This window comes from Erythrolamprus reginae, chromosome 1 (genome assembly GCF_031021105.1).
Source record: "Erythrolamprus reginae isolate rEryReg1 chromosome 1, rEryReg1.hap1, whole genome shotgun sequence".
In the NCBI taxonomy this organism is placed as follows: Eukaryota; Metazoa; Chordata; class Lepidosauria; order Squamata; family Dipsadidae; genus Erythrolamprus; species Erythrolamprus reginae.
In genome coordinates, this window is record NC_091950.1 from 278783429 (window position 1) to 278796672 (window position 13244).

Sequence of the window (13244 nt, forward strand, 5' to 3'; positions counted from 1 at the left end):
AGTGGTGGATTTTGCACCATGTCAGTTGACATTGTTCTTCGTGACCTGCTCAGAAATAGACATTACATTCCCCACGTCATCTTCATCAGCCTAGGATCTACTTGTGGATAGATAGGCATCACAATCCAACATATCTAGAGAATATCAGGTTGGGTGAAGTTGCTGAATGATTCACAAAATATAAGCATGGCTCTGGCAAAACCAGCATTGCATCCTAAATATGCTCATAAATGTGCAGCAAATGAAAGAGAAATTGGTGCATTTTTTTTCTTTCTTTTTAAAAAAACTAGCTGTTTTGCATTTCCCTGTGTCTTCTGTTTAAAGGGACTTGACTTAAGCTTACACTCCGGGGTAAGTGAATGTAGGATTGTAGCTATAGATCAGTGATGGTTAATCTTTTTTGGTTGGGTGCCAAAAGGGTGGGCGTGTCTGCGATAGCACGCATGTGTGTGTCCACAGCCATAAGGCAATGCTCTCCCCATGCATGCATGCAAAATTCCTGCCGTCCTGCTTCTCATGCATGCGCGCAAACCTCACTGAAGCCTCTGGACTTTTGGTAGACCATTTGGGCCAGGTTTTTTGCCCTCCCCAGGCTTCAGGAAAGTCTCTGGAACCTGTGGATGGCGAAAAATAGGTCCAATGGCCCAACCAGACGTTCATTTGCAAACTTCTGGTAGGCCTGTTGTGTCCATTTTTCACCATCCACAAAGGCTTTCCTGAAGCCTGGGGAGGGTGAAAATGGCCTCCCCGCGTCCTCTGGAACGCCAAAAATCAGCTGGCCAGATTGCACATACGCACTGGAGCTGACATAGGGCAATGCCTCACATGCCCTCAGATATGGCCTCGCGTGCCAGAGATTCACCATCACGGCTATAGATGGTAAATGCTACATATTAAAAAGATCGAAACAGCTGCATGTTGAAAAAATATAACGAGTTGTTTATTAGCAAAATAGTGAGTAGATAAAGTAACAAATCAGCTGAAATGTGTAATCTACAAGCCAGTATGCGTGCTAAGAATAAGATAACACCGTTTTGTTGCTTATTATTTAGTTTGATATTCTCTCATTTTTAATCCACAGTGAACAACATACATAACTACAACAATTTTATAACCTTTTCCAATCTCCCCATGTCTTCCTATTACAGTTTCTACTACTTTCTCTTTTTTTTGTCCATGGCAGAGACTGGCAACAAGAAGCTGAAAAGCACGATACAGAGAAGCACAGAGACAGGAATGGCAGCAGAAATGAGGAGCCGCATGGTCCGGCAGCCCAGTCGGGAGTCAACAGATGGTAGTATCAACAGTTACAGCTCAGAGGGAAAGTGAGTTGAAGCCTGTGAAAACCAGACCCCCGTTATATGTGTCAGATGAGCAGGTGATTTATGGCCAAGTTGGAAGGTTAGGGTGTCCATAGTGTTGCAACAGGGGAGAGATCAATTGTGGCAACCAGGCAGGGAGGCAATCTTTTAAAGAAGGGGGAAAGGAAGGATATACACATTTAGAGCAATAGTGCCTATATAGGACAGCAGAGGAAGATAAATTGGGACAAGATTGACCTAAAAACCCTGCTGTCTCATTGCAGATGAATTGAGTGGGAATTGTGGTTGCCCAGTAGTAAAGAAAAAGTATTTTGGAGATTCTCTTGGGGATTCTGCTGACTCTCTAAGATAAAATATCCCTGGTTATGCTCTGGCAAGACTTGCTGCGTAGGATTGGAAGATCCCATGGGGAAACTTTAGCCTAAATTGCTGTTTTAATATGTGACCGCTTTTAATAGAGGCCTCAAGGGTGGACCGAGTAATTTCAAATGCTATAATTCTATTTTAAATATTGGGATGTTCTGCTGAGGTTTTCAGTTTCCTTTTAGCCAGACATTTATCAAAACTTGAACTCCTACGGATGCAGAAAAGCAGCCTCTTCAATCTAATTCTCAAGATGGAATCTGTTATTCAATCTGAATGTTACCTTTTCCTCCACTTTGGTAAATGCACATTGTGACAAGTATACTTAAATAAAAATCTGGTCATTTCTGAAAATAAGATAAGATTGTTCTTCAATCAATTGGCTGTATTAATCCAAACCCACACTTATTTAATAAGGCCCTTGATCCTAAACATGTTTATTATTTATTATTTTATTACTGTACTTAGATTTGTATGCCGCCCCCTCTCCGAAGACTCTGTTGCCAAGCTCTGTTATTGAGCTAATGTTATCATGATAGGATACCAAATTTGGGATTCTTTTATGTATTGTTATTATGGATAGGAAAAAGAAATTGAAGTATTTATTTATTTGTTTGTTTGTTTGTTTGTTTGTTTGTTTATTTATTTATTCATTCATTCATTCATTCATTCATTCATTCATTCATTCATTTATTTATTTATTAGATTTGTATGCCGCCCCTCTCCGAAGACTCGGGGGCGGCTAACAACAATATAAAAAGACAATGTAGACAAATCTAATATTAAAAACCATCTAAAAAACCCCCAATTTAAAGAACCACTCATACATACAAGCATACCATGTATAAATTCTATAAGCCTAGGGGGAAGAGAAATTTCAATTCCCCCATGCCTGACAACAGAGGTGGGTTTTAAGGAGCTTGCGAAAGGCAAGGAGGGTGGGGGCAACTCTGATATCTGGGGGGAGCTGGTTCCAGAGGGTCGGGGCCACCACAGAGAAGGCTCTTCTCCTGAGTCCCGCCAAACGGCATTGCTTAGTCGATGGGACCCGGAGAAGGCCAACTCTGTGGGACCTAACCAGTCACTGGGATTTGTGCGGCAGAAGGCAGTCCCAGAGATATTCTGGTCCGATGCCATGAAGGGCTTTATAGGTCATAACCAACACTTTGAATTGTGACCGGAAGTAATGTTTTTCCCAGTTTTGTTGGGATTGGAATGGGTGCACATCATTGTTTTACCTGGCCTAAAATCTTGGTTGTCCCCAACTATTTCTAGACCAAGGGAACATTCGATATGAATAGTTTCTACAAAAAATGAGGCTATTTCTTTATTGTCTTTACAATTATTTATCCAGAGTTCTGCCTAGCCATCGTGGGGATTGTAATTCAGAATACCTGATGCTTTCATTTGAACTTGACTTATACAGTGGGATTCTGTTTCCATAGAACTAATATTGTCCTGTCTTATGGGACAATTTCAGAAATGAGTAAGTTTTCCAAAAAGAGTAAGGTTCAAAAATGTGTTCTACATTCCATAGGTTCATCCATAGCTGTGTGTTTGAAAAAAGAGTTATGCCAATATAATAGCCTGATAATATGAATTATTTTTTTTAATCCCTTCCACTCTGTTTTTATTACAGTCTAATATTTCCTGGAGTTCGACTGGGAGCTGATAGTCAGTTCAGTGATTTTCTAGATGGGCTTGGACCGGCTCAGCTAGTGGGACGACAGACTTTAGCAACTCCTGCCATGGGTAAGAATATATTGCTTTTACCTGTAAAACAGATCAGCTGTTTTTGTTTGAGAGCAGCGTTGTCACATCCTTATGTAATTAAGCAGTTTTTAAAATTTGTCCATTTTTTCACCCATTCTGAATGTATATATAGTTATGTGCAGGGCCATTTCTATGGGTATATACTGTAGTAAGTTGATATTCTTAATTTTTTTTAGCCTGGACCATGAACTAATTGCATTAAAAAAAAATATTAAAATAATTTATTCAAGTTAAAACAGGTGGGTTGAGTTCTTTTTGTGACTTTTGCAACATTTCCCTGTACCAGTTTGTGCTACAAAGTTCTGAGGTTTATTTTCTCTTTTTAATTAGGGTTTTTATTATTGTTGAAAACATTTAATCACCGATTAAATGTGATTAAACTTCACTCTAGCAAAAACATTCAAGCAGGTGAACATCAATGTCCAGAAAACTTAGCTTGGATCCAGTTTTGTCCTTCTGTTACATTTGAACCTGTGTGAATTCTTGCTAACAAAAGTGTAGTTCCCCTTTGTATTTACAGCTCTCCCTCCCCCGGGGCAAATTTTCAGGGAAGCCAAGGAATTACAAGGGAAGGAAAAGCTGTAATTACTGTATTTCCCTGAATCATGTACTTTTCATCCACTCATGAGATTTCTGTATCCAGTCCCATGAATTTAAAGCAACTGGCTCTCATGTGAGCTAGCAAACAGGCAGGCGAGCTGAGCAGTACAAAATAACTGTTCTGTACCACTTGATTCTTTCAACCATTGACCAAAAGACCTGGGCAAATAATGCAGAAAAATCTCCAGGTTGGGAAACTTCAGGTGAGCTTCAGGTTGTCCATCCTGGGAGAGTCATCAGCTATGGAGGCAAAGATTTGGGGTAAGGGCTTCTGTCATTTGTCTCCTGTATTCTGAGGTCTGTAATAGAAGGCTGAGTAAATCACTTCCTTTATTCTTTGGAGCAAGATTAATGAAGCCCTTTCCAAGGAATGTTCTTTTCAGAGTTATGTTGAAAAGGCTGAAATATCACTCAATTCTACTGCATAGACAGTTGGATTCTGAGCCATTTGTAACCAACTAGCTCCTTTCCCCTTCTTAGAATTTCTCAGTGCCATCAACATATGAATTATATATGCAATGTACTGGGATGTTGCCAATATTAATGTAACATATAAACTACAAGCATGGATGAATGCAGTCTTCCCAGATGGCTTCCTTTGTAGAGAGTGAATTTTTCTCTCTCTGACAATAGGCCATCTTCTCTTTGAAAACCATTCACTTGATGCCAAACGGTTTGTCTTGATGACAGAAGTAGAAAGAACAGCCTTAAAGATTCCTGAGCGGGAGTACAATGAACCTGGTCCCAACATCAGCTGTTACTGTATTTTTTATTTAGGGTAGAGTTTGTTTATTTCTGTTTAATGTTCCATATTCATCTCGGATGTACTAGTTATGTTTGAACTAGCATTGAATCAGTTGTATTATAAATGATGATTTGGTTTTTTTTAGTTGTATATAACACACCTGCTGAGGTTTTAACTTGGGTTGAAAACAATTTATTGTTCCCAGCGACATATTATTTCTGCTATTTATGTTTTTAATTTTAATAGGCTCTGTAGATATTCTAAACCAGAAAACCAATATGAAACATTTATTTTTAAAAAACTGTTTGGGGAAGGTTCTCATATATACCAATTGTTCTAATTGGAAAACTGTTGAGCTGTTGTTGCACCCTCTGCTGAGGCCAAGTGGGCACTGAACAGTTTAAAAAAAATGTGTATAGCAGGACATGGCTTTAGAGCTTGTTCTCTGTAGTGGTTCCTTCTGCCATTTTAATTATTGCCAGTCAGCCAAGGCCATTACATTTAAATCTATAGTTCCGTTTATGCCTTTGATGTTAGGCTAAATTGTGCCAGTTAACTAAAATGTAAGTTAAATCTATTAGGGGAAAAAAGATAGAAAATTTAGCAAGCCAGGATGGAAGTGCTTAATAAAATAATAAGTAGCACAATTTAAGGTACACTATAAAACTAGTTCCTTCCTTCCTTCCTCCCTTCCTTCCTCCCTCCCTCCCTCCCTCCCTCTCTCCCTCCCCCCACTCACTCACTCACTCTCCCCACCCACTCACTCCTCCCACTCTCTCCCTGCCTCCACTCCCTCCCTTCCTTTGATTAATATGATAATTCTATCTCTGTCTTAGGAGATATTCAGATTGGAATGGTGGATAAGAAAGGAAAGTTCGAAGTGGAGGTCATTAGAGCTCGAGGCCTAATACAGAAGCCTGGTTCTAAATCTACCCCAGGTAAGAAAACCTCTATCTAACCAAATTTTGATGATGCCATTTGGGGCTGCTCTGAGTCCACATTTTTCAGACTGTGCATGTGGCATGTGGCTGTGAAGAAACTGTTTCCCAAAATATGAATGGAACACTCAAGCACTGCTCAGGATATTCAAGAGCATCTGTCAGATGGGGCCCAAAAAGTCAAGAGGGTGGCAGCAAATGAACAATTGAATAAACATGCACCCTTAGTGTGTGTTGTGTGGGTTTCAATCACAAAGAGGTGGCTACCATGTCAACCTTTTGAGCAAGTGCCATGCATGGCCATTCTTAGAATGACAGATCTAATACCCAAACATCATATCTCCTGTAATTATTGCTGCAAAAATAATTAGAAAAGTTATAAAAATGTGTAAGGGGAGGGAGCTTTAGTTGATTCTCCTAATACTAAGAAAATACCCAAGATCCTCGGAGAGGGGTGGCATATAAGTCAAATAAATGAATGAGTGAATAAATAAGATCATAAAATCTGGGAGATGTTACAATATTTTGATCACGGCACTGTTTAATAGAATTACTTAATGAATCATTTGAGTTGCACAAATATGGTTGTAAAGGAACATTATTCACCCTTGCCCCTTCAGCAGACAAAACAACTTATGATTACATCTATGGGTGAACAGTGCAGTCAGGCAGTAGGGAAAGCAAGTAGGATGCTTGGCTGCATAGCTAGAGGTATAACAAGCAGGTAGAGGGAGATTATGATCCCGCTGTATAGAGCGCTGGTGAGACCACATTTGGAATACTGTGTTCAGTTCTGGAGACCTCACTTACAAAAAGATATTGACAAAATTGAACGGGTCCAAAGACGGGCTACAAGAATGGTGGAAGGTCTTAAGCATAAAACGTATCAGGAAAGACTTAATGAACTCAATCTGTATAGTCTGGAGGACAGAAGAAAAAGGGGGGACATGATCGAAACATTTAAATATGTTAAAGGGTTAAATAAGGTCCAGGAGGGAAGTGTTTTTAATAGGAAAGTGAACACAAGAACAAGGGGACACAATCTGAAGTTAGTTGGGGGAAAGATCAAAAGCAACATGAGAAAATATTATTTTACTGAAAGAGTAGTAGATCCTTGGAACAAACTTCCAGCAGACGTGGTAGATAAATCCACAGTAACTGAATTTAAACATGCCTGGGATAAACATATATCCATCCTAAGATAAAATACAGAAAATAGTATAAGGGCAGACTAGATGGACCATGAGGTCTTTTTCTGCCGTCAGACTTCTATGTTTCTATGTTTCTATTTCATCAGTTTCTCTATGCATACATATCATACTGGTTATAAATGCAATAGATGTCACCAGATGTGCCTAAGAAGTTAAATTGCAAAGCTTTTTTATTATGAGAATAAAGCTCATTCTCCATTGCATCTGGAAGGAGAGTCCAACATGGTCACTGGCCTCCGCAGCCAAACCTGGCTGTGAGCCGAAGGTGGGGGGGGTCTGCCCCCCCCCCACTGGGAGGCTTGGGGACTCGGAGTCCCCCGAAGAAAGCAATGACACCTCCCCGCAGTCGGCGGCGAGGGCTGGAAGCGGGAAGCTATGTCCCATCATATGTTCGGCGGCCAGTTACAACCCCTCCACCTTCGGCTCACAGCCGGGTTTGGCCGCAGAGGCCAGTGACCATGTTGGACTCTCCTTCCAGTGCACTGAGAAGACTGTTCAGGTAGGTACAACGGTTCTTCTATTCTATGAGGCTTAGATACATATAGGATTACCCTGTATGACTTCCTCATAGAACAGATGACAAAAAATCATCATAAGAAATTGTCATAAGAAATCTTCCGATGCAGTGCTCTACACATAATACACATTTCCAGCATCATTAAGATGTGTGGAAGCAAGGGATGCCCCGAAGCCAAGTAACCAAAGTCTTTAGTGCCATTCTTGTCTTTTGCAAAAGTCAGTAACTTGTCATTTCCTATCAAGAAGAAGCTCAAAGCTCCGGAAAAAAAATCCCTGATACAGTGAAAACTATTTCTGACATGCCTACTGGAAAAAACAATTTTCTAGCTCAGTTTTGTGTGTGTGTGTGTGTGCTTAAACAAGAAACACTAAATACTGGCAAGAAAATTGCTACCTCTTATGCATTCTTTCCTGATCCATAATTGATTATTTGTCTGATTGATAAACAAAGAGATAAATAAGAGTCACTTTGGTGGAGTGGCTGAAACATCAGGTTAGAAATCTGAAAAACATGAATTCTAATCCCGCCTTGGGCACAAACTCAGTTGAGTGACCTTGGGCCAGTCATTATGTCTCAACCCTAGGACGAAGGCAATGGCAAACCACTTCTGAAAAATCATGCCAAGAAAATTGCAGGAATTTGACCAGTCTCCAATGATCAAACACTACCAAAGATAGCTGTCTTCTGTTAGTCTGTCTGTCTATCTCTATCCATCCACAGTCAGTAACTGGTACCTTACATTAACCTTTCTTACTGATTTTCAGGAAAAAAAATGTTAAGGAGTAAGGCATACAGAATATTTCTGTGCTTTCATCTAGGGATTTGTCTGGTAAATCTTAATAATTCATGCGACCATGCCAATAACTAAAATATATATTTGAGTTTCTAAGAGTTAGGAGAGATTTATACTGCCATAAGATGTTGTGTTGTGTGCACTAGAGAAGAATCCTAGATGTTTAATTCATTACTTTTTTTTGGTAACTTATCAATTGCCACTGTTATTTATATAATCATGTTGGTAATTTAAATTAATATCTTATTAATAGTACAAACACTGTAAAATAAGGGAGTTACTACTTAAGATGTAAAACCATGACATATTTATCCTTTGTAGCGCCATATGTCAAAGTGTACCTGCTTGAAAATGGGGCATGTGTAGCTAAGAAGAAAACAAGGATTGCCAGGAAAACCCTTGATCCCTTATACCAACAGACATTGGTTTTCGATGAAAATTCACATGGTAGAGTCCTTCAGGTCAGTAGATACTTTTATTTTGGTACAGCCTATAAACACTATCAACGATACCAAATGAAATCTGAACACTCCGGCATAGTTAAATCTAAATTCAGCTTAGAAAATATGAGAGCCCTTCTGTGAAGGACATGAGCGGTTAATAAATTTAATGTATAGATAAAATAAATAAATGAAATGTATCACTGTTTTATAGAGTAAGTATATCAAAATAGTTATTGGAAGATTGTCTTAGGTGGATGACATGATTTTAAAAAATGGTACAATAGTTGAGGTGTCATCAAAGACAGGAAATGGTCTTAAAGACTTTAATGAAACTTAGTAAGACTCATTTGAGTTATGGGGCAAAAGAGAAGAAAGGAATTTTTAGACTCCAGCTTATATAATATATAATACAATGTATAATCACAGAATAGCCTTGCAGTTAAGCTTGTCCTTTGCTGTTACTATCCCACAAGATGATCAAGATCTACTATATTTTTCGCCCCATAAGACGCTCCTGACCATAAGATGCACCTAGGTTTAGAGGAGGAAAACAAGGGAAAAATAGTTGTCTCTCCTAGCATATGCGGTATTCATCTGGCTAACGTCCTTGCAGCAAACAGCAAACAATTTGCCTCTTCCATGTCTGCTGCCTCACACTGGAGCCTTTGGCTCCGAACAGCTGATCAGCGGTTGGATTGGCCTCCCGGAGTACAGCTGATCAGCTGTTCCAGGCAGCAGAGATTGCTGCCACAGTTCACAGCTGCTGCCTGTCACTCATATTCGCTTCGTAAGATGCACAGACATTTCCATCCACTTTTGGGAGGAAAAAAAGTCTGTCTCATGGAGCAAAAAATATGGTAGTTTATGATTTGTATTGCTGTGTGTTGTTGTTCTTTTTAATTTATGGTCCAGATACTATTTTAATGCTGTAATAAGGAACATACATCAATCAGAGTCATTTCTGTTTGGAATCGCATGTACACCTAAATACATGTCACGATGAGGGTGATCAATGTCCGTTTGAACATTAACTCACCGCGGAGGTGATGGATTGAGAGCCTAGTCATTTGTTCTCAAAGCAAGATTTCTTTTTATTATAAAAGTGCAAAAACAAATATGTCACGAGGGACAAAGGAAAAATACATCTTCACATTATGGCAGCTAGAATAGGAATGGAGAATCAAAAGAACAACAGGGCATAAAGACGGATATGAGGTATAATGATGTGGCAGGATATTACATCACAATAGGTGGATCTAATAAAACACCCACAGTTAACTATTTAATTACTGAATGTCTCTGAATGTCTCTGGGGCTGTCAATATTCAGCGTGACAATACATACGTACGTAAGTAAGTTAAGTAAGTACTGTAAGTAAGTAATAAGCAAGCATTAATTCTGCCTGTTGTCTTTGCAGGTGATAGTATGGGGAGATTATGGCCGAATGGATCACAAGTGTTTCATGGGAGTTGCACAGATCTTGTTAGAAGAACTTGATTTATCCAGTGTGGTAATAGGATGGTATAAATTATTTCCACCTTCCTCCTTGGTGGATCCAACATTGACTCCTCTGACTCGCAGGCCTTCCCAATCATCTCTGGAAAGCTCAACTGGGCCTCCTTGTATTCGATCTTAATGAACGTAAAGCAGGAGTTCTCTTAACAAACTCAATGTCACTCAAGGCAATCAGTGGGAAGGGGAATAGCTACTTGCAACAATGAGCAACAGTTTTGAAAAGAGACAATCAACACATCAATTTTGCCTGTAGTAGTTGATCCAAAAATATGTCTTGAGTTGTGTATTTAAAAAGACAGCTTAAATCGATTGAGCAAAGCAGTATATGAAAATATAGTCTATCCATCTAGCAAAATGACCCTGATGTTTACCTTTATCAGGATTTGAAGAAGAACTTTTGAGATTCAACTGGAACTACCATTCTTCAGCAGTGCCCCTGTCCCCATTTTGTTTCTCAGCAGAAACCACAAGCAGTGTTAACATCCTGATATTTCTGTATTGTTACCTCTCCTACTTCTTTTTTCTATGTTCTCCCGCCAGTTTTGTAAAAAGAAAAAAAAATCTTCTTGATGCTAACAGAGACTCTTCCTTTCTTTTTCTAAAACAAAATAAAAAAGGGCTGAAGTATATCTCTGTAAGCATCTCTGAAAGTGTTCATTTGCAATCCTGCAATGCCAATAGATGTTCCATTGTCCCTTCTTTCTGGCTGTCCACAATCTTAATTAATAGGTGGGGAGTTAGAATAAATGGCCAACTTCTGGTTTACTTTTGCTTCTTATTACAGCTTGTTACTGTTGTAAAAACAGAATATATTTACATTATGCATCAAGGGTTTTTACCCCCCCCCTATTTTTAAGAGTTTGCATGAGGGAAATATAAAGCTGCATCTATTGCTACATACTTGTGGGTTTTTTTAAAAGATTTTTGCTTGGCTTTGCATTTAATTTTAATATACTGGCCATTATTTTGTAAAGTGGTTGTTCTACCAGAGCCCATTAGAAAAGTCATTAGAATCATATCATACACATTTAAATATCGATTGGGAAAATATTTAACATCTAAAACTTTGAGTTGTTTTCTAAGATCTTTGAATTCTTGTGTTACTTTTGAAAAGACTTAGAGCTTGGTATAAATTGTTCAGTTTTCCACCAATTTTTTTAAATAGTAATTTTATTCAAATTTACAATTAAAAAGATAAAAACTAACAAACTAAAAGAATAGAAGGAAAAATAGAAAGTAAAGAAAATAAAAATAGAAATAAAAGTAGAAATGAGAGAAAAATTGGAATATAATAAAGAAAAGGAAAGAAATATCTAAAGAAATTACTTTATACAAGAAGTATGAACAATAACTTATCTTCTTTAAAATACAACAAATGATATCTTCTTCCCACATCCCATCTCATATCTGGCTTAAAGCCTCCTCAATCAAGCCTGATCCATTAAGGTTTACGACAGTTAACTAGATTAACCTTTTATTTCAATAATCCTGGTCTTTGGTCCTTTCAAATATTTTCCTAGAACTTGATTTCTTTTCATTTTTTTTTCTTTATCCCTTCTCACAAAATTCTTCAAAGTTTTAACAAGTGTCTCCAGTATGACATCTTTTTCCATATCATTCTTGCAGCCTGTCATTTTTAAATCTACTTTCAGATGAGTTTTAGTCTTGTTCAGTAAAACATGTTCCACTTTTGTGACATCTTTCAAACAGTCTGTCTATTGAGGCAGACATTCTTAAAGTTAACTGCTGGGTCTATTCTTCAAAAATATCATTCAATATGCCCAGTGTTAAAATATGTTCTTTCATTCTGCATTAATAAGACAAATTTAAGTGTTCTCCTTAAATCGTAATCTTTAGTTCCTTCTGGTTTCCTCTAATGTCCAATCTTCAAAGACTCATCCTATCATGTTTCTTTTAAAAAAGAATTCAAAATAAAGGCATTTTCCACCAGACACAATTCTTCCAATTAATTCATAAATCTAATTTCAAATCTATCAGGACCCTAAGTCTATTTGCAACTTTACAAAATCAAAGTTCTTATCACCATTTTGCTGTTTATTCCACTGAGAATTATTTTTCATTGAAAATTCCAGTTGATCTATTCTGCACTTATGAATGCTTTTTTTAAACTTCAGTTTACATATCTTTGAGATTGATGCAAGCACAAAGCTTGATTGTTTTAAAACAAAGTTACCTCGTGGGTGGGTGGGGTGGGGTGGGAGAGTTAAAGGAAGAAGAATAAATATACTTGCATTTTATTCATTCAAGTCAACCTTTCCCAACCTGGTGCCTTTGAGAAGTTTTTGGACTGCAACTCTCTAGGAATATATGGTGAGTTTAGTGCCAACTGAACTGAAAGTCATCAGGTTGAGGAAAGACTGATTTAGAGTCTTTATGGCCTTGAAATCCCTTGTGATTTTTTTTAATGTTTTTGTTTTTCTTGTAAATGTGCTTTAAAATGCCCTGTAGAATATGCAGGTGCATTGAGATGTTTTTGTTCCTTTTATGGTGATCACACAAATAGAGCAGCATGACCAGGAACTATTCCAAGCTGCATGTACATTTTTGTAAAAGAAAAAGAGGGGCGGGGGGAATGGAAGAGGAAAAGGAAAAAAAGGGGGGGGGGGAAGAAACAAAAGAGTTTATTTAATAATGTATGTTAGTTCTACATAGGCCAGGTTGTATGTTGCATGTACTTGTACAGTTTGCTCGTAATTATGCTAACGAAGTAACCAAGAAATCTAAGCCATCCATTTTTTTCTTATAGACATTTTGCAGGTTTTCAGCCGGGCTATGAGTTAGTCTGGTGCTAAACGTCTATAGATGGACTTTATTTTTTACCCTATGGAAAACGTGATGTAGTACGGACCAAATTCCTTCTAATAAATATTTTGGTGTAGATTCCTACTGTGGGGCTGTAACACATGTAGAAACTGTGTACACAATTAAGTTTTCCTTCATAGACATAACTGCCTGCACCAAGTGAAATATTTATTATTATTATTATTATTATTATTATTA

At 38.0% G+C, this 13244-nt stretch overlaps 1 protein-coding gene across 3 annotated transcripts in view; it reads left to right on the forward strand.

Moving 5' to 3' along the window:
- Window positions 1–11504, forward strand: part of RIMS1 (regulating synaptic membrane exocytosis 1) — a 342317-nt gene extending 330813 nt beyond the window's left edge. For all 3 annotated transcript variants that reach the window (XM_070733057.1, XM_070733055.1, XM_070733056.1), the window contains 5 exons: window positions 1184–1325; window positions 3325–3437; window positions 5640–5741; window positions 8587–8726; window positions 10126–11504. In XM_070733057.1, coding sequence (XP_070589158.1) covers window positions 1184–1325; window positions 3325–3437; window positions 5640–5741; window positions 8587–8726; window positions 10126–10344 — 716 coding nt within the window. In that variant the 3' untranslated portion in view covers window positions 10345–11504. The remainder of the gene's footprint in view (window positions 1–1183; window positions 1326–3324; window positions 3438–5639; window positions 5742–8586; window positions 8727–10125) is intronic.
- The last annotated feature ends 1740 nt before the right edge of the window (window positions 11505–13244 follow it).